Source organism: Ursus arctos, chromosome X (assembly GCF_023065955.2).
Source record: "Ursus arctos isolate Adak ecotype North America chromosome X, UrsArc2.0, whole genome shotgun sequence".
In the NCBI taxonomy this organism is placed as follows: domain Eukaryota; kingdom Metazoa; phylum Chordata; class Mammalia; order Carnivora; family Ursidae; genus Ursus; species Ursus arctos.
The window spans coordinates 39,158,805-39,178,722 of record NC_079873.1 but is presented as its reverse complement, the minus strand read 5'-3'; the positions used below and the strand labels follow the sequence as shown (position 1 = coordinate 39,178,722).

Here is a 19,918-nt window from a genome sequence, read left to right as displayed (position 1 = left end):
TATTCCAGTCTGGATTCTGACCTCTGCTCGGAATTGCCTGTATTTTTATTTAAGACATTCTAGTAGGTTGTAATCACGGCATTGATTTTTCTTTTCCTAAGTGGCTAAGGTTAACTCTTTTCACATCATTATTTGTCATCACATATCCTCTTTCGTCTGTTGAAGTCTTTTGCCTATTTTTCAGTTGTGCTATTTTTTTTTGCATATGAATGTCCAATTATTCTATTTTTTGGAAAGAATGTACTTTTCCCATTGAGTTGCTTTGGCACTTTTGTCAAAAATCAACTGACCATATTTGTGTGTAGACCAGTTTCTGGACTATTTCTATTGCATCGGTCTATATATCTGTTCCTTCACCAATACCACCCTTCTACGGCAAGTTCAATTTCTTTTTCGTTTGTTTGTTTTTGTGTAAAAGATTTTATTTTTTTTTATTTATTTGAGAGAGAGAGAGAAAGAGCAGGGCAAGGAGCAGAGGGAGAGGGACAAGCAGATTGCACACTGAGCATGGAGTCCAACTCCGGGCTCATTCTCAAGACCCTGAGATCATGACCTGAGCTGAAATTAAGAGTCAGATGCTTAAATGACTAAGCCACCCAGGCGCCCCTGATTTCTTCAATAAAAATATGTAGTATGCTGAATTATGGCTTCCCAAATGACATCTATGTCCTAATTTCCAGAATCCGTGAATATATTACTTTAATGGCAAAAGGGACCTTGCAAATGTGATTAAGTTAAGGGTCTTGAGATGGGGAGATTACCTGGATTGTCTGAGTGGGCCCTAAATGTAATCACGAGAGTCCTTAAAAGAGGGAGGCAAGAAGGTCAAAGGAGGAAGTAGGAGGTGTGACAATGGAGGCAAGATGCTACACTGCTGGTTTTGAAGGTGGAGGAAGGAGGGGTGCCCAGGTGGTTCAGTCAGTTAAGCATCTGCTCTTGGTTTTGGCTCAGGTCATGATCTCTGAGTCATGAGATCAAGCCCTGCATCAGGCTCCGTGCTCGGTGTGGACTCTGCTTGAGATTCTCTTCCTCTCCCTCTGCCCCTTCCCCACTCAAATAAATAAAATCTTAAAAAATAGATGGGGGCTTTAAAAAAGGGGGTGTCTGGGTGGCTCCGTTGGTTAAGCATCTGCCTTTGTTAAGTGTCTGCCTTCGGCTCAGGTCACGATCTCAGGGTCCTGGGATCAAGTCCCGGGATTGAGCTCTTCATTGGGCTCCCTGCTTGGTGGCGAGTCTGCTTCTCCCTCTCCCTCTGCACCCACCCTCCGCTCATCCTCTCTCTCTCAAATAAATAAATAAAATCTTAAAAATAAAAGATGGAGCAAGGAGTCATAAGGCAAGTAATGCAGCTCCCAAAGTGGAAAAGGCAAGGAAATGGATTCTTTTCTAGAGTCTCCAAAAAGAGCCAGTTCTGTAGACATCTTGACTTCAGCCCAGTGAAACTGATTTCAGACTCTTGTTTCATGTGCAGTTAAAGGCAATGTGTATCCTGCTGTTGTCGGGTGGAATGTTATATAAATGTCAGTTAGATCCAGTTGGTTGATGGTGTTGTTCAGCTCTTCTATAGCCTTATTGATTTTCTGTCTGTCAGTTCTAGCTCTTACTGGGAGAGGAGTATTGAAGTCTCTGACTCTCATTGCGGGTATGCTTATTTCTCCTTTCATTCCTGTCAGCTTTCGCTTCATGTACTTTAAAGCTCTGGTATCAGATGCATCGAGGATTGTGTGGTGGGCAGTCCCTAAGAAGGTGAGTCCCAGTGAACTCACCTCCTGATGCTCATGCTTTTGTGTAATCTTCTCCCGTTGAATGGGGGCAGGACCTTCGACTTGCTTCTAACCAGTAGAATGTGGCAAAGGTGATGGGATGGCATGATCTTGATTAAGTTATGTTATATGGCAAAGATGATGAAATGCTGCTCCCATAATTATGTCACATTATGTAAGACTTTCTCAGCAGACGAGAGTGAGAGATCATCTTTGTCGGACTGATAAAGGAAGCAGCCATGTTGAGGAAGCCCACATGGCAAAGAACTTCTGGCAGCTTCTAAAATTAAAGGTGGCCTCTCAGACTGAGAGTGGCCTTCAGTGGACAGCCAGCAAAAATTCAGGGCCCTTGGTCATACTGCTGCAAGCAAATGAATTCTGCCAAACCCCGAATGAGTTTGGAAGTGGATCTTTTCCCAGTCAAGTTTATGATGACACTGCAGCCTTGCAGGTACCCGGATTGCAGACTCCCTGAAGGACAGAAGCCGGTTAAGCTGTGCCATGACTTCCACTGTACAGAAACCGTGAGACAGTAAATGTGCATTGTTTTAGGTCATAATTTACCTGAGTTTGTGGTAATTTGTTATGCAAAAATAGAAAATGAATACAGATTGTAATATGTTCTTGGTGAACAGATCTGTTATTATTATGTAATGTCCCTCTCTACTCCTGTTTTTTTTTTCTGGGAAGTCTAACCTGTCTGATATTAATAAAGCCACTATACCTGTCTATTATTAGTGTCGTACATGGTATATATGCTTTCATCCTTTTACTTTAAACCACCTATGTCAGGATATTTGCAGTGAGTTTCCTGTAAGCACTCATTTCGGGGTCCTGGGTTTTTTTTTTAAATCCATTATGACATTTCTTTTAATCGATTTGTTAAGACTATTTACATTTAATGTAGTTATTGATATGTTTGGATTTAGGTCAAACATTTTATTACTTGTTTTCTGTTTGTTCCCTCCGTTCTTTGCTCCTCTGCTGCCCCTTTCCTGCTTCTCTTTGGGATTCTTTGAACATTTGTTAGTATTCCACTTACTTTATTTACTGTGCTTTTACCTTATCTCTTTGAATATTTTAGGGAATACAATATACACAGTTAAGTTTTTATAATTGTCCTAGAATTGATATTTTACCAATTCAAGTGGAATATGTAAACCATACTAATATGTAGGTCCCTTTAACCTATTCCCTTTATGTTATGGTTGTTTATTGCCTCTACAGATGCTGAAAATTCCATTAGATCATGTTATCGTTTTTGTTTTCTTTTTCTTTCTTTTTTTTAAAAGATTTTATTTATTTATTTGACAGAGAGATAGAGACAGCCAGCGAGAGAGGGAACACAAGCAGGGGGAGTGGGAGAGGAAGAAGCAGGCTCCTAGCGGAGGAGCCTGATGTGGGGCTCGATCCCAGAACGCCGGGATCACACCCTGAGCCAAAGGCAGACGCTTAACCGCTGTGCCACCCAGGCGCCCCTGTTTTCTTTTTCTATGATTTTTGTTTTCAATCAAAGATCATATTTTAAAGAACTGGTGAAAAGAACTTATCTTCGCCATCCTTTTATAGTAGGTCTTTTGGCGATGGATTCTCTCCATTTTCCTCCCTTGGAATATGTCTTTATTTCACTGTCATTCCTGAAAGCTATTGCTGCTGGAAGCATTATTTTGGGTTGACAGCTCTTTCAGCACTTTAAAAATGTTGTGCCTCTTTATGAATTTCTTGGTTTCTGAAGAGAAATCCACAGTCATTTGAATAGCTGTTACCCTAAATGTAATGTGTCCTTTTTTCTCTTTCTGCTTCAAACATATTTTGTCTTCCTTGTCAACAGTTTGAATACAATATGTCTGGACATTGATTCTTTTGAGTTTATCCTGTTTGGAGTGTGCTGAGGTTCCTGAATTTTCGGGTTTATGTCTTTGGTAAATCTGGAATGTTTTCAGTTATTATGTCTTTTTTTTTTTTTTTTTTTTTTTTTTTTGCTTTGCACTTTCTTCTGCCTTGGGGACCCCAAAGACATGAATGTTAGATGTTTTGTTATCATCCTACAGGGCCATGTGGCTATTTTATTTACTTCTCAATTTTTCCCCTCTGTTGCTAAGATTGGATAATTTCTTTTGACTTATCTTCAAATATACTGACTCTCTCATCTTCATTTTGCTATTGAGCCCATCTAATCCCTTTAAAATTTCAGTTATTCTATTTTTTCAATATAACATTTCAGTTTGGTTCTTATTTTATCTTTTAATCCTTTTTAAAAAGATTTTATTTCTTTATTTATTTGAGAGAAAGAGAGAGCACAGGTGGAGGGAGGGGCAAAGGGAGAGGGAGAAGCAGACTCTCCTCTGAGCAGGAAGCCTGACATGGGGCTCGATCCCAGGATCTGGGATCATGACCTGAGCCAAAGGCAGCCACTTAACCGACTGAGCCACCCAAGCACCCCTTATCTTTTAATCCTTTGCTGAGACTTTCTACCTTTCCAAATTCATTCCAAGATTGTTTGTTCTTACTTGTTGGAGCATTTTTATAATAGCTGCATTAAAGTCTTGTTTAGATAATTCTAACATCTGTGTCATGTGTCATCTCAACAATGGTGTCTTTTGATTGATTGCCTTTTCAATAGGCAATCAATAGTTGAGATTTTCATAGTTCTTCACATGCTGAATAATTTTAGGGTTGTATCCTGGACATTTTTTAAAAATGTATTTTTATTTATTAGACAGAACAAGCAGGGGGAGAGGGAGAAGCAGGCTCCCCACTGAGCAGCGAGCCTGATGCGGGGCTTGATCTCAGGACCCTGGGATCATGACCCGAGCCGAAGGCAGATGCTTAACTGACTGAGCCACCCAGGTGCCCCATATTCTGGACATTTTAAATATTGTGTTATGGGGCCTTGTGTCTTGTATTAATCCTATAGGGGAATATTCACATTTTTGGTTTAGATTGTAGTCAACATGGTTGGATCCAGATCCCAAGTTCTGGCCTGCCTTTTGTGGATCACGGCCCCAAAGTCGATTCAGTCTTCCAAAATTTTGCAGGGCTGTTTTGATGTGCCCCACAAGTGTTTTATCCAGTGGCCAGTTTCGGATCTGGGTGGTGATCTGTTTCTTAGTTCAGTTTTCACAGTCTTTGGTATGCTGTTTAGGATAAGATCCACATGCAGGTTAGGGTGAACCCAGGAGCTCATAAACGACCCTACAGGGTTGTTTTCCCAAGTTGCTCCCTCTCCAAAATCTCCCTGGGACTTTGCAGTTCCTTGGAGTTCCTCTTTTCAATCCTTTGGCAAGAAATCTGAGTCTTTATTGACTTCTCTCTGGCATGCACTTCCTGCAACTTCACCCATGTCTGGAGCCAAGCAGCAGGAGGACAGAGAGGAAAAAAAGTACAGCAGTGGGCGTTTGCCCCCACTGACTTGGGACCATGGCTATTGCAAACCAGAGAGGAAGGTTCCCCCCTCCCTCAGCATTTTAGGTACATCACTGTTGACCCAGCTGCAATGGGGGACTGCCTATTGGCAAGGGTGTGAGAGAATGGAAAAAAGAACAATTGGTGTACTTCCCTACTCTCTCTGAACATCAGGAGGTCTATTTTCTGCTCTTCCTGGTGCTCTGTCCAGTCACTGTCCCCTTCTGGGTTTGGACTGCCTTGAGTTCAGCCCGGTGGCTACTGGAGGGAAAAAATTGTGAACTCATTGCCTGTTGTTTTACTTCAAATTCTGGTGCTCTTCCTCAATCTACCTGGTACAATTGACTGTTTATTAGAGTCCTCCAATAGCTGGTCCTTGTGTTCCTTTCAGTGGGAGAGAGTGGGTTGATTGTGATTATTCCGTGTTAACTGGAATCAGAACCCTTGTATTGCATAGGTTAGTTTTCCCACACAAACATGTATAGAGAATCGAGCATTTTCTTTGGTGATTTGGGAATCCTTGGCACAAATCTTTTCATACTCTACCCGAGGCAATCGCTTTATACTATAAACATTCTTCTGGTTATCTCCTGCTAGGGAAGAAATCACATTTGAACTTGGTAGCTTACAATAACATAAATCGTTGTGTTGTTACCTCATAGATTCAGGCACCGATTAGGCTCCACTAGGTGGTTCTTCCTTGGGAGTCTCTCATATGCTTACCGTAAGATGGTGGCAGGGAGTAAAATAATTGGCAGGCTCACTCATTCTGGTGTGGGGTATTTGGGCTGGGAGCACGAAAAAAACTGTGGCTCTTGTGGTGTCTGTCTCTGTGGCTATGTTGTCTCTCCATGCTTTCTCCAGCATGGCAGCTTCAAGATAGATCAATTTTTAAAAATTTTTCCAGCTTTATTGCGATATAATTGACATATCACATTGTGTAAGTTTAAGGTGCACCGTGTGTTGATTTGATACACTTATATCTTGCACTAGGACTACCACCTTAGTCTTAGCTAACACCTCCGTCATGTCACAGAATTACCATTCCTCTCTTTGTGGTGACAACATTTAAGATCTACTCTCTTAGCGACTTTCCAATACATAGTACAGAATTGTTACGCGTAATCACAGCGCTGTGCATTAGATCCCCAGAACGCATTCATCTTCTAACTGTAAGTTTGTGTTCTTTGACCAACATGTCCCCATTTACCTCACGTCTCGGCTCCCGGTAACCGATATTCTATTCTCTGTTTCTACAAGTTCGGCTTTTTTCGATCCCACGTGTAAGTGAGGTCATAGAGTATTTGTCTTTCTGTGCTTGACCTATTTCGCCGACTTAAGGGATCTCAAGATCCATCAGTGCTGTTGCAAATGGCAGGATTTCCTTTTTTCTCATGGCTGAATATTCCATTGTGTGGGTATATAGCTATATCTATATATCTCAATCTCTCTCTCTCTCTCTCTCTCTCTCTATATATATATATATATATATAGGTTTTTTTTCATTATCTAGTTATCTGTTGACAGACACTTCACTTGTTTCCCTATCTTGGCTATTGTGAATAATGCTGCAATAAACATGGGAACGAAGATATATCTTTGAGATCCTGTTTTCACTTTCTTTGGATAAATACCCACAAGTAGAATCTCTGGATCATGTGGTAGTTCTATTTTTAATTTTCTGACAGACCTCCACACTGTTTTCCATAGTGGCGGTATCAATTTACATTCTCGCCAACAGTGTATGAGGGCTCCCTTTTCTCCACTGGCTCGTTCACATTTGTTGTTTCTTGTCTTTTTGATGATAGCCTTTCTAACAGGTGTGATATGATATCTCACTGTGGTCTAGATTTTTTACGTGGAAGCTCAGGGCTCCAAAATGAGTGGACAGCAAGAGTGTGAGAGTGAGTCAGGCAGGAACTAGATTGTCTTTTATGACTTGGTTTCACAAGTTGTGCAGTCTTAATGGCCACATTCGATTCTTTGAGGCAGTCACAAGGGTCCACTGAGGTTCAAGGGGGGAGGGAACACAGATGCCACCCTTTGATGGGGGAGCGGCAAGTTCTGGAAGAGCACATGCAGTTGGAAACACAGTTGTGGGCATTTTTGGAAAATACGGTCTGCTGTAAGTACTAAGAAGTCTGCAGAGAGAAGTTCTGTCCTCAACTTACAGGAACCCAAGAGGGTGTAATATTAAATACTATGATCAACATAACCAGTGTTCAGCAAATGTGGATTTTAGGGAATCTCCAGAAATTAGATTGTCTTCCTGTTGTGGGATAACTTTCTCTGCGACTATCCAGGTTTTTGGTGTTTGCAATTTCATCGGAAACCTGCATGGAACTTCAAGATATATGGATTTTTGCAGGGGCTGGGGGACAGTCTAGACGAATAGGGAACAGTGATAGCTAAAATCTTGAAGAGATTCCCTGCTTTTAAGAAGGCGCTAAGCAGTTTGACAGAGCGCTCACCTAGAGGGGAACCAGGAAGGCCGCAGTGCTCCAAACAGCCTTCCCGCCTAATGCCATTCCTACCCTATTCTTATTACTCTTTACTCTCTTTAGTTAAGCTTTGCTTTCTTCAAGAAATTCTCTTAAAAATGCAAACTCCTCTGGGAGAGAAAACGAACCTTTGGTATGGATTTCAGAGCAGTTCAGTAAACACTTACAAGCACAGCGTTAGGCACTGGGAATTCAGTCACTAAGAGTTCCATCACTCCAGGAGCGCCTGGCTGGTTCGGTAGGTAGAGCATGCAACTCTTGATGTTGGGGTTGTAAGTTCGAGCCCCATGTTGGGTGTAGAGAGTACTTAAAAATTAAAAAAAAATCTTTAAGAAAGAGAATTTAATCTTTTTTCTTCCTTGACCAGAGGACAAGGCGGATTGAAAATTCTAGTTCCTGAGGAGTTGTTCCAAGAGGCTTTATCCTCCAGAGTCCACTTTATAACTTTTTTTCCAGAGCTATCCTAAGAATCATCCAAAGATTCCCTGGGCTACCATAAGGTCAACCCACCAGGGTGATCTCCACCCTCACCCCCTGCTGCTCATCTAGCAGGAATGGCAAGTGTTCAGATCCTTCTGGTTCAACCCTGTTCCCCAAGAGGGCTAGTTACACGGTCCAGAATAAGAAGTCAGTCTATTCCCCAAGTGGTGAAGGAGCTGTTTTAACGCTTGCACCCCATTCTAACCCCTGATCAGTCCTCACTTTGGGACAGACATAGAGCAGAGGTTTGAATGAAGCCTGGTAGAGTCTGGGAAGCCCTGAAAAGCTGGAAGGTATTGTGAGAGTTGTGCAAAAAGAGGTGGAGGGGGCAACGGTGCTTCGCGAATCTTCGCTTCCCTCAGGGCGCGCTCCTACCACCCCCCCTTTACTGGGCTCAGGACAGCCGCACACTGGCCTGAGATGGAACACTTCGTGGTGGCCCCAGAGACAGGACTCGAAATGGCACAGCGCACGAACCCAAGCTGATGCTCCTGCCAGGCACCGGCGACCTCTGGCGTTGCGTTTAGGAAGCGTGGCGGCGACCGCCCAGGAACGGCCCCGCGACCCAGACCGCCTGGCCAGGTACGCCAGGACCGCGCGAGGAGCGCAGGCAGCCCAGGGGCCCACGGCCGCTCCCCTGAGTCGGAGGGCCCCAGCCCAGTCGGCTTCGGCGGCCGGGAAGGCGGCCGGCGCGGCGCAGCGCGGCTGGGGGCAGAACAGGTGCGCGGGCGGGGGGCGGTGCTTGGCGCTCCTGCGCACTGCGCGCGCCCCTCCCCCACGCGGCTCCCGGCGCAGCCCCGGCCCGGCGCGCACGGGGGGAGGAGCTGCGGCGGCAGCGGCCACTCGTGCAGGTCGGCGGCGCCGCGGGAACCCGCCGACGGCGCGGGCTGCTGGTCCCCGCGCGCAGGAGGCGCGGGCGGCCCTGGGGCCATGGAGCCTGGTGACGCGGCTCGCCTCGGCCCGGGACGGGCGGCCCGGGCGCTGCCACCGCGGCTGCTGCTGCTGCCGCTGCTACCGCTGCTGCTGGGTCGGGGGCTGCGCGCCGCGGCCTCGGCCTCCTCTGGGGCGGCGGCCGAGGACAGCAGCGCCATGGAGGAGCTCGCCACTGAGAAGGAGGCGGAGGAGAGCCACCGGCAAGACAGCGTGAGCCTGCTCACCTTCATCCTGCTGCTCACGCTCACCATCCTCACCATCTGGCTCTTCAAGCACCGCCGGGTGCGCTTTCTGCACGAGACGGGGCTGGCCATGATCTACGGTGAGCACCCCCTACCGCGCCCACCTCCCCGACACCCCTCTGGCAGCCCGGCCGCTGCGCTCCCCCCACCCCGCCCAGCTCTGCGCTGCGCTCCCCCTTCACTTGCCAACGTGTTTCTTTTCCGTTTCCCGCTGCGACGGGGCTGGTTCCCAAGGTCAACTGTCTGCATTTTCTGGCTTTCTATTACCGTTAAAGAGAATTCCGCCTCATTTCGATGTTCTTAATCGGGGAACCAGGAAAATGAAAGGCACGGAGGTGGCCTGGTTCTGTCCGCCCGGTTCTGTTTTGCGCCCCCCCCCCCGCCCCGCTTCCCGCATCGCGCTTCCGCACCCGCCCCCCCCCACCTCCGCCCCAGTTCAGCTCAACAGGGTATGTGTGCCGCGGCGGGAGGTGGGTGACTACCCTGGGGACCGTGTCACCCCAAGAGGCTGGCCACAGTGAGGGTGGGGGCGAGGGCTGAGGGTTTCTGGGCTTGGGTATGGGCGGCCGGATGCCAGACATCCATGGTCAACCTGGGTGAGCGCCCACTTCTGAGATCTCTGTTCCCGGGTCTCTTGTATGGCCTGAAGCGCTGTGAAAGGTGAGCGTGGTACAGGATCCAGAGTAGGGCACTGCCATGGTCGGGCCTAGTCGGTTATATGGGCACGCCTCCCACTCTTCTGTCCAGGTGGGACGTTATACCCAGGTACTTGGCTTCTCCAAGGGAAGAGGGGCTTTTGTGGTCTTCAGATTTTAGCATGGACGTGACTTTGAAGATACGTTTATAGGTGGATGAAGAGGAAAAGTAGTGGTTTTTAACTCCGGAGGCAGCCGTCTTTTGTTGTGAAGGATGGGCTGATGCCACCACCCTTTTCTGGATTTAATGGCACACGCTGTGTTATCCGCAGAGTGGTCAGCACAAATCTTCCGTTATTACATGGGTGTCAGTTAGCTGTAATCTGAATCATCTCTCTCGCCACACCCCCCCCTTATGACTCCAAACTAGAACCAGGTATTCTCGTTTTGAATTAAATTCAGTGGACTTAAGGTCCAGGTGGGCATCGTCATGGGAAATAGATGAGGCCACCTCATGACTATTCCCAGTAGGGAACATTTTACTTCATCACTTTTACTGGAGGGATCTCTCCATTCAATTTCCATTCAGGGTTCCCTGATAAAGAATGGAAAGCAGACACCTGAATCTTTAATGTGAAAATTACCCTTGGCCCTGGGTCTTGCTTCTCAGGGCTCTCGATGGGTCGTTGACAGCCCAGGCTCATGGCCACCAAGGTTACAAATTGCTGTCAGGAGCCCTCTAGTTTTAAAGAGGTAGAGGCCTAAGCAGATCTGTCACTGACACAGGACCAGGTCTAAAACTGAGTTTGGTTATTGCAAATTGCAGATGTGAACTCAAACTTTGGCATCAGTACCTGGCCACTCCTGACCTCTGTGGTTTGTGTCGGTGGGTGACAAATGACAAATGCCAGGGCTGCAGGTAAGCTAGGAGGTCTGAGCAGACAGCAGGGTGGGGAGTTGAAGCACGTTGTCATTTCAGGGGGTTGACTGTGAGCGATAATGCAAACGAAGATTATCCTTCCAAGGCTATAGATAATCATGAAAATATTTTTATTTTATAGCCTCTAGCTCCAATTCATTAAAGTACAGTATGAAACACTTCTAGAAGGTAGATTTGACAGGCTCAAAAATACACGTTCCAGCACATGGAAAATGAGGATTTAAAAATATTTTTTTCTGAGGGAGTACTCCATGTTCTTAGGCGCTCAGTCACCTTTATCTTAAGGCTGACAAACAATAGTGGACTTTTCCTGTGCTGATACGTACTTTTTAAGCTCATTTTGATCTTTTAGTCATTGGGGCCATGCTGCAGCATACCGTGCCATTTTGTGGTACTGAAATCTGGTTTAATTGATGATCGTTCAGAAAAGACATCATCATCTCAACATTCTGTGTCATTTTGCTCTGTCTTTGGCTTTTAGTGTTACTTTGAAATATGCTAAGAAATTTAGTTTGTCAATATATGGTGTCCTGAGTTCTGCCCAAATATTAATATTTTGCTGTGAATATTTTGCCTCTGACTGTGAGAAAACAGTTCTCTGTCTGATGGATATTTAGTCTTCTGTTTTAGCACACACACACCCTCCATCTGAATTCTAATGTCATTTGATTAGCTAACTATTCATTATTTCCTGAAGGCTATTGGGATAGGGATTCTGATTTTTAAAAATTCAGTATGAAAATCTTTGAACACTTAAGCGAATATAGTACCGATTTTCAGGACTTTTCTTTGTTAATAATATAAGAAAACAGATTTCATTTCTTGATATCAGTAGAGGAAGTGAGTAATTGTCCTGTTGCCTCTGAGTAATAAAGGACAAAAAGACTAAGGAAACATTTGTTAAGTATCTGCTGTGTGTCGGGTGCCCAACTTAATTTCTGGAGGTAAACAATTTCATTTTTAAATATTGGTAAGTTTTAATGAGTGAAAAGAGTTCAACTGCAAGTTTCAAAACTCTTTGAAATTTAAAAATGTTAATTTCTGCCCCTTTAAAAATATTTATGTGGCACTTTAATCTGAAAGGGAAAGCTTTAATATTTATAAAGGTTATGATAAACGATATATTTATATATAGTCATAGTAAAATAAATTGTGATCATATGGGTTTGCTGGGGTAAAATATCTCTGGAAGGACAGTCAATAGACTAGTAACATTGGGTGTTTTTTGCTGGAGAGGAACTAGGTGGCTGTGACAGGAGGTGGGAGGGAAATATCACCATATACTCTTTTGTGCTTCTCGATTTTTGAATTATGGAAGCCGAATTACCTCTTGGTGTGTCCTCGCCTCCATTCTGTGCCATTTGTGATGGCATTTTAAGATGCTCCTCAAATCCTCTAGTTTGATGCCCACTTCTCCCTATTTTAAACTATATTACATTATCCGTTTTCTGTGAACTTTCAACTGTTGATTGTACCCATGGAACTTCTGGAGCCCTGGGCCTGGAATAGAGACCAAACGGGGAAGAGGAAAGAGATTTTTCCTTGCTTTCCCTCTCTCCTTTTTATTTCATGATCCCCGAAGAGGAGTTGAGTGCACCTAGGAGTGGTGTGCACCGAGAGATCCCATCTTAAGCGCTTGCTTAGATGCAGGGGACCCAAGGACAATAAGAGACACACTGTGAATGCTCAACATTTAAATGGCAAAGGGACAATTATAAGCACTCCTCCCTGACAACAGACCCAGGTAGCTGTAAGGGCCGGTGACCACAGACCAGACTCTCCAGGGACATTGAAAGCAGCCCCCCCCCCCCGCCCCCAGGCCCTGTGATGGGAGCTGCGCACCACCGCACCGCAATGGACCAGGAGCTTACCTGGCACCCGTCTAACCTGTTTTGTCAGGGCAGGGAGCTCCCAGCTGTCTGCCCCTGTACGTGACTAAGTGCCCTCTGAAAGTTCCCGGGCCCAGTAAATCTGTGCGGCAGAAATAGCAAGTGTTGGAGGCAGAGAAAGGTGGTATCAACAGACTGTGACAGTTAACTGTGGTTCTCTCTCGCGTGTGTCCTAGTTCCACTTCCCCCGTACTGTTTTGGTGACAACTGATACAGGTCCAAAGTATCTAGCTTGACCCTGGCAGCCCACCACCTGCTTCTCGCTTCCTCCACACCTCTCAGCTTGCCAAGCATGTATCGGTCAGCCCCTCCTGGTCCTGTGGACCATGGGCTCCTTGTTGCTTTGTCGGAGCTGAATTGCTACGCGCGGCCTGAGAGTGGACTCACGGGCAAAGTCTGCAAGGGGAACGACTCTTGGAAGTAGCATACAGTGAACATTTGAGTCTGTGTGTGAGTAAACATTTTGGAGCCACCCTATTCTTGGTTAATTCGGAGCCCTTGTTTTTTGTTTTGTTTTGTTTTTAAGAGCCCCTCACTTTTGCCGCAGACTGGGGCAGCTCCATATGGTCTTGCTTTGGCCCCACATCCCTTGGGTTCAAATGCTGGCCCTGTTACTTATAAAGCTGCATGAGTCCGGGTATGCTCTCTGAGCCCCGGTTTCCTCTTTTCAAAAACGGAGACGGTGTCACTCACCTCACAGGATTAGTGTATTTATTGAGACGTTGAAAAGGTCAAGTGCAGTGTCTGATACTTAAACACCTGGTAAGTCCTAGTTCTCATTCTCACTTTAGACTCTGTGATTCTTTGGCCCGCTTTGCTACTTGAGGCTCATTCAGTAGAGGCCTGCTGTAATTTAAAAATGCATCAGCATTCAGTTCGTGGGGATGAGGGGCATTGACTTTTTTTTGGTGAACTATTTGTTAATACCCAGAAAAAATTTACAACGTACCCCCCCCTCCTTTAGCAAGCAGTCTCAATTCTTGGACTTTGTCCTTCAGAAATACTTGTGGTTGTAGAGCCAGTTGTTGGGAGAGTGGGAGGGGAGATGTTACTTTTTCCCCTTTGTACTCTTTTGAATGGCTTGAAATTTCTATGACACTGACACATTACTTTGGCAATGGAAACTTTGTTTAAAAATAAAGCAAATAAAGCAAAACAAGTCAAGCAGAGAAAGACAATTATCATATGGTTTCACTCATTTATGGAACATAAGAAGTAGGAAGATTGGTAGGAGAAGAAAGGGAAGAATGAAGAGGGGGTAAACAGAAGGGGGAATGAACCATGAGAGACTATGGACTCTGGGAAACAAACTGAGGGCTTCAGAGGGGAGGGGTGGGGGAATGGGATGGCTGGTGATGGGTAGTAAGGAGGGCACGTATTGCATGGTGCACTGGGTGTTATACGCAACTAATGAATCATGGAACTTTACATCGGAAACCGGGGATGTACTGTATGGTGACTAACATAATATAATAAAAAATATTAATAAAAAATAAAGCAAACAACTTTTATGTAGGAAAAAACACATTAGAACTAAGAGAACACAGTTATGTGGTTCAGGAGCATTTTCTTTGGATATTAAGATGTTCTTTTTATAGGAATGGCTAGGCACAAAGAAAATTTGTAGTTATTTAAAAGTAATAAATGGAAGTAAAATGAATCTTAAAATGAGAAAGTGACATTTTCTGAAAGTGTTTCTTTTTTTTTTTAAAGATTTTATTTATTTATTTGACAGAGAGACAGCCAGCGAGAGAGGGAACACAAGCAGGGGGAGTGGGAGAGGAAGAAGCAGGCTCCCAGCAGAGGAGCCCGATGTGGGGCTCGATCCTAGAACGGTGGGATCACGCCCTGAGCCGAAGGCAGACGCTTAACAACTGCGCCACCCAGGCGCCCCGAAAGTGTTTCTTAGAACTTTCAGAAAGTAATCTTTTTGGAATGATGTAATTCGAAAATCACCATTTCACAACCCTAATGATGTAGACAAGGATTTTCCATGAATTCCAAAGCCGTAGGTGAAAGGTCATTGGGGAACACGGTACTTATACGGTGCCAAGGATAGCGCCACAGATCGCTTGCCTCTCGCAGAAGAAAGAAGGTATCTTTGCGGTGGAGAGGCCTGGCCGTCACCATCTTATATCCAAGTCATTAAATTTATCCTTGCTCCTCGTGGAACTATCTAGTAGTACGTGCCTCCCGATGAGATGCGGTAGGAAGCATACAGCTTTACCTATGTAGTCTTCATCCTCCAAATGTTTTATTTGAGTTAAATTGAGGTTTCAGGCATAACTTCCAGCTTACAGGAAATGTAGGAGATAGAGAAACAACTTATCAAATACCATGTGAAAACAATTAGACATATCCAAAACACAGGGTAACCTACAAGACCGTTGTCCTGGTTTCTTCAAGAAGTCTATGTCAAGGGAAACAAAAAGACAGGATAAGTGTCTGTTATGGACTGAATTGTACCCTCCCCCCCCCCAAGATTCATATGTTGAAGTCCTAATCCCTAAGGTGATGCTATTTGGAAGTGGAGTTTGGGGGAGGTAATTAGGTTTAGATGAGGTCATGAGGGCGGAGGGATTAGTGCCCATATAAGACAAGGAAGAGACCAAAGCTCCCTGTCTCTCTACCATGTGAGGCTCCAGTGAGAAGGCCGCCATCCACAAGCTAGGAGGAGGGCGCTAATCAGACACGGAATCTGCCGGCGCCTTGGTCTTGAACTTCCCAGCCTCCAGAACTGTGAGAAATGAATGTTGGTTGTTTAAACTACCCCGTCGATGGTATTTTGTTCTAGCAGCCTGAGTAGACTAAGAGAGTGTTCTAAGTAACTGGAGACCAAAGAGGCATAAGCAGTCATAGCACAGGAAACCTGATTAGCTCTGGTTCATGAAAATAAGCTGTTTTGGGGACAATCAGGGATGTTTATATACAGGCTTGATGTTAGATGACATTCGGGAATTACTGTTATTTTTCTTAGGTGAGATAATTGAGGTTATACAGGAGAATGTACATATTAATTGGAATTGTAGGCTGAAGTATTCAGGAGTCAAGTGTATGAGTCCTAACACATGCAACTTACTTTCAAATGGTTCAGTCAAAAAAAATACACATACCACGTATATCTGGGTGGTGGGTGAAAGGGTGTGTTTTATATTCACCTTTCAGCTTTTTGGTACGTTTTGGAAATCTCCTTAAAATAGAAGTTGGGGGAAGATGTTAACCTCCCTGTTAACCTGTTAGCTGGTAACCTGTTAACCTTCCTCCCTGAAAGGACGTACGGGTGAGGCTACATGCAACCTGTTACTCTCATTAAAGTCTGACATTGGGTAATGCTGTTTGACATTAGTTTATAGGAGATGATGTTAGGCCTTCATGACTTGAGAATCAGTAACTTCTTAATGTTAATATTTTTTTATTTTAAAGCTCACATATCTTTTGAAAAATTGCCTGTATTCCACTTCCAAGACAATAGGTGTTAGGAGACTTTTCTCTTTCGGTTTGAAGCATGCTACCTGGCTTTTTCACATTGTGGATATTTGTATTGAGGTAATGCTAGCCATTAGAACAGACCAACCCCAAATTTCAGTGGCCTAACATAAGACAAGTTCATTTTTTTTAAAGATTTTATTTATTTATTCGACAGAGATAGAGACAGCCAGCAAGAGAGGGAACACAAGCAGGGGGAGTGGGAGAGGAAGAAGCAGGCTCATAGTGGAAGAGCCTGATGTGGGGCTCGATCCCATAACGCCGGGATCATGCCCTGAGCCGAAGGCAGACGCTTAACCGCTGTGCCACCCAGGCGCCCCAAGACAAGTTCATTTTTAACTCACGTGTTGGGCCAGTGCAAGAGTCTGGCAGGTGGCTCTCCCTGTGGTCATTCAGGGACCAGGTGCCTTCCATCCTGTGGCTTCCACATCCCTTAGGGCCTTGGAACCCTCCCTCTCCAGCCAGTGAATGAGGAAAGAAACAGAGGATCACACGGGGAAGAGTTTGTGCTAAGCCTCAAAGTGTTGCACGTCGCTTTGCCCACTTCCGTTGGACAGAACTTGGTCATGAGGCCACATCTAACTGGAACAGAGGCAGGGAAATACAGTCTAGCAAGAGGAAGAGGGACAGGTTTGGAAAGCAGCTAAGCTGATCTCTGATGTAGTGTTTGATGAGTGCTTTGTCACACAGAATCCAGAAAAGAGAAGTCGTAGGACTTGCATGTGATTTTGTTGTCGATGATGATAAAGTAAAATTTTTTAAGTAATCCAGTTTGAAGAGAGTATATTCATCTGGAGTTTATGAGGTCATTTCAATATACTTATCAGCATCATGGGAGAGCTTGTTAGAGCTAGCAGGTCTGGGCCCAGACTTAAATGTCTCAGACTGGGACTCAGAAATCGGTGTTTTGGTGCATTAGCAGGGTTTTTTTTTAAAGATTTTATTTATTTTATTAGAGCGAGCATGAGCAGGGGGAGGGGCAGAGGGAGAGCGCGAGAGAAAATCTCCAGCAGACTCAGCGTTGAGCATGGAGCCCGCGGTGGGGGCCTCATCTCACAACCCTGAGATCATGACCTGAGCCGAAATCAAGAGTCAGATGCTTAACTGACTGAGCCACCCAGGCACCCCTAGCAGCGTTGTTTTTTTTTTTTTTTAAGTTGAAGTTTGAAACTCACTGCTGTAGAATATTTGTTTTCACCTTTTAAATACATTCACTATGTTGCTTGTAATTAAATAATTGTAGAAAAATAGCAACTGTTTTTTGAATACCTGCTATGATAGCCAGGCACTGTGTTAAGTATTTTGCATACTTTAAGCCGTTTAACCTTCACATCAAATGTATGAAGACTGTATCGTCGGTCCCATTTTGCGAAATGAAGAAATTGAAAGTTAGGTCTAACGGCACATTTGTTTAAGGCCATATGTTTGAGATTGGTAAGTGGGAGTCTACTAAAGGATGAGATCAATATGCTTCAGGATGCGTCTGGCCAGGAGAGAGCAGAACCTGACTCCTGCCCCGATGACCTGGTTCCAGGGGGTCTCCGACAGAAATCTGTGCCCAGAGTATAAAATAAAGCAAAGTGTCCCTTTTTATTATTAGCTGGGGCTTTGGCTCCAAACTCCAGTGCACCACTGCAAGGAGCGAGGCTGGCCAATTTGGAAGACTGGATTGTCCTATGCTAGATTGGCCTCGGGCCCTTGGATCCAAGTAGAACCAAAATGCCTGTTTGTTTTCATCCCAAAGATGTTATGCACTGATGGTTTGGGCCTCCCCTAATTCATATATTGAAATCCTAACCCCTAATTTGATGGTATTAAGAGCTATGGCCTTTGGGAAGTAATTACGTCCTGAAGATGGAGCCCTCATGAATGAGATTCGTGCCCTTATGGAAGAGACCCAGAGGTCGGCAGTCTGCATCCCAGAAGGAGAACTTCACCGGAACCTGACCATTCTACTCCCCTGATCTTGCACTTCCAGCCTCCAGAACTGTGAGAAAAATAAATGTCTGTCGTGTATAAGCCACACAGTCTGTGGCACTTTGTTAGAGCTGGCCTGACCGAGACAATATGGGAGAAGGCTACCAGTTGCGACAAGGGAAAACCCAGAAAAACCATCAAAGGATGTTCAGAGTGGCTGTGCCAGGCCTTCTCAGGTGGGAGCAGGTGCTTAAAAGCTTTCTCATCTCTAGGTGTCACTATCGCAGAGGTGGGGAGGCAGGGGGAGCTTGGTCTGTCGAGCTCCCAGGTCTCCCTACTCTTCCTATGCTGGTTCTCCCCAGGCGTGTCATAGTCTCCTCTAGAGTGCTTCCACAATACATGAGAACATAAGCCTGAATGACCGTGTAGGCAGGCATATCTGTCTTTTGTTTACTGCTGTCTCCTTTATCCCCAGAATAGTGCCAGACACATAGTAGGTGCCATGGAAATATTTGCTTAATGGATTCTATTTTGTCTAACAAAAATAAGGTGCTGTTAACACTGCTTAGCATTAAAGGTCCTTCCTTCAAGTTCTCATGCCTCAGATTCACACTGACAGTGAAGTTTCTGAGAAGGAAAACTGTACGTGTGAAAACGTCTGGCCGAATCACAGCAAGCTGTTTCAGGAAAGAGAATGAAGGGATAGGTGAGTATACGTTCGCAAAAAATGCTGTATTTGGCTGATAAGGCACATGGTGGTTTTAAAATTTTTTATTGTGGCAAAATAATATGGCAAGATTTTCCATTTTTACCATTTTTAACTGTACAATTCACCAGCATTAATGGCATTTGTAAAATTGTGTGACCATCACACCACTATTTCCAGAATTTTTTAATCGCCTCAAACAGAAACTGTGTACCCATTAAACTGTAATGCTCCCTTCCTTCCTCCCCCCACTCCCTGATATCCTCTAATCTAGTTTGTTTCTACGAATTTGCCTATTCTATATCTTTCATGTAAGTGTATTCATACACTTCTAGTCCTGACTTATTTGAATCTACTCTTTTTGCTTGGCACAGTATTTTCAAGGTTCATCTGGGTCGTCACATGTGTATGAACTTCATTCCTTTCTCTGGCTGAATAATATTCCACTCTACATTTTGTTTATTCATTTATCAGTTCCTGGACACCTGGGTTGTTTCCACCTTTTGGCTATTATGAATAATGCTGCCGTGACATTATTCTGCCCAAGTATCCGTTTGGGCCCCTGTTTTCAATTCTTTTGAGTATATACCTGGGAATAAAATTGCTGGGTCATACAGTGATTCGATGTTTAGCTTTCTCAGGAACTGCCAAACGATTTCGCACGGCAGCAGCTGCAGCATTTTACATTCCCACCACAAGAGTTCCAGGCCCTCCACATCCTCTCCAGTACTTGTTATTTTTTGTTGTTGTTTTTGTAGTATCCTAGTACTTGTGAAGTGGTAGCTCATTATGGTTTTGGTTTTCATTTTCTTATTGACTAATGATGTAAGGCTATTTGTACATCTTCTTTGGAGAAATGTTCATTCAGGTCATCTGCCCATTGTTAAATTGGGTTGTTTCTTTTTGTTGTCGTTGAGTTGTAGTTCTTTATATATTCTGGATATTAATCTCTTATTAGATATGTGATTCGTAAATACTTTCTCCTAGTTCATGTTGCCTTTTCACGATAGTGTCCTTTGAT

At 44.6% G+C, this 19,918-nt stretch overlaps 1 protein-coding gene across 3 annotated transcripts in view; it reads left to right on the top strand.

Moving 5' to 3' along the window:
* Positions 1–9,043: 9,043 nt before the first annotated feature.
* SLC9A7 (solute carrier family 9 member A7) overlaps positions 9,044–19,918 on the top strand; it is a 132,532-nt gene continuing 121,657 nt past the window's right edge. For 2 of the 3 annotated variants that reach the window (XM_057311071.1, XM_026513463.4), the window contains exon 1: positions 9,046–9,404. In XM_057311071.1, coding sequence (XP_057167054.1) covers positions 9,080–9,404 — 325 coding nt within the window. In that variant the 5' untranslated portion in view covers positions 9,046–9,079. Of the gene's footprint in view, positions 9,405–19,918 lie in introns of all 3 variants that reach the window. The other variant, XM_026513465.4, reaches the window with a different exon arrangement.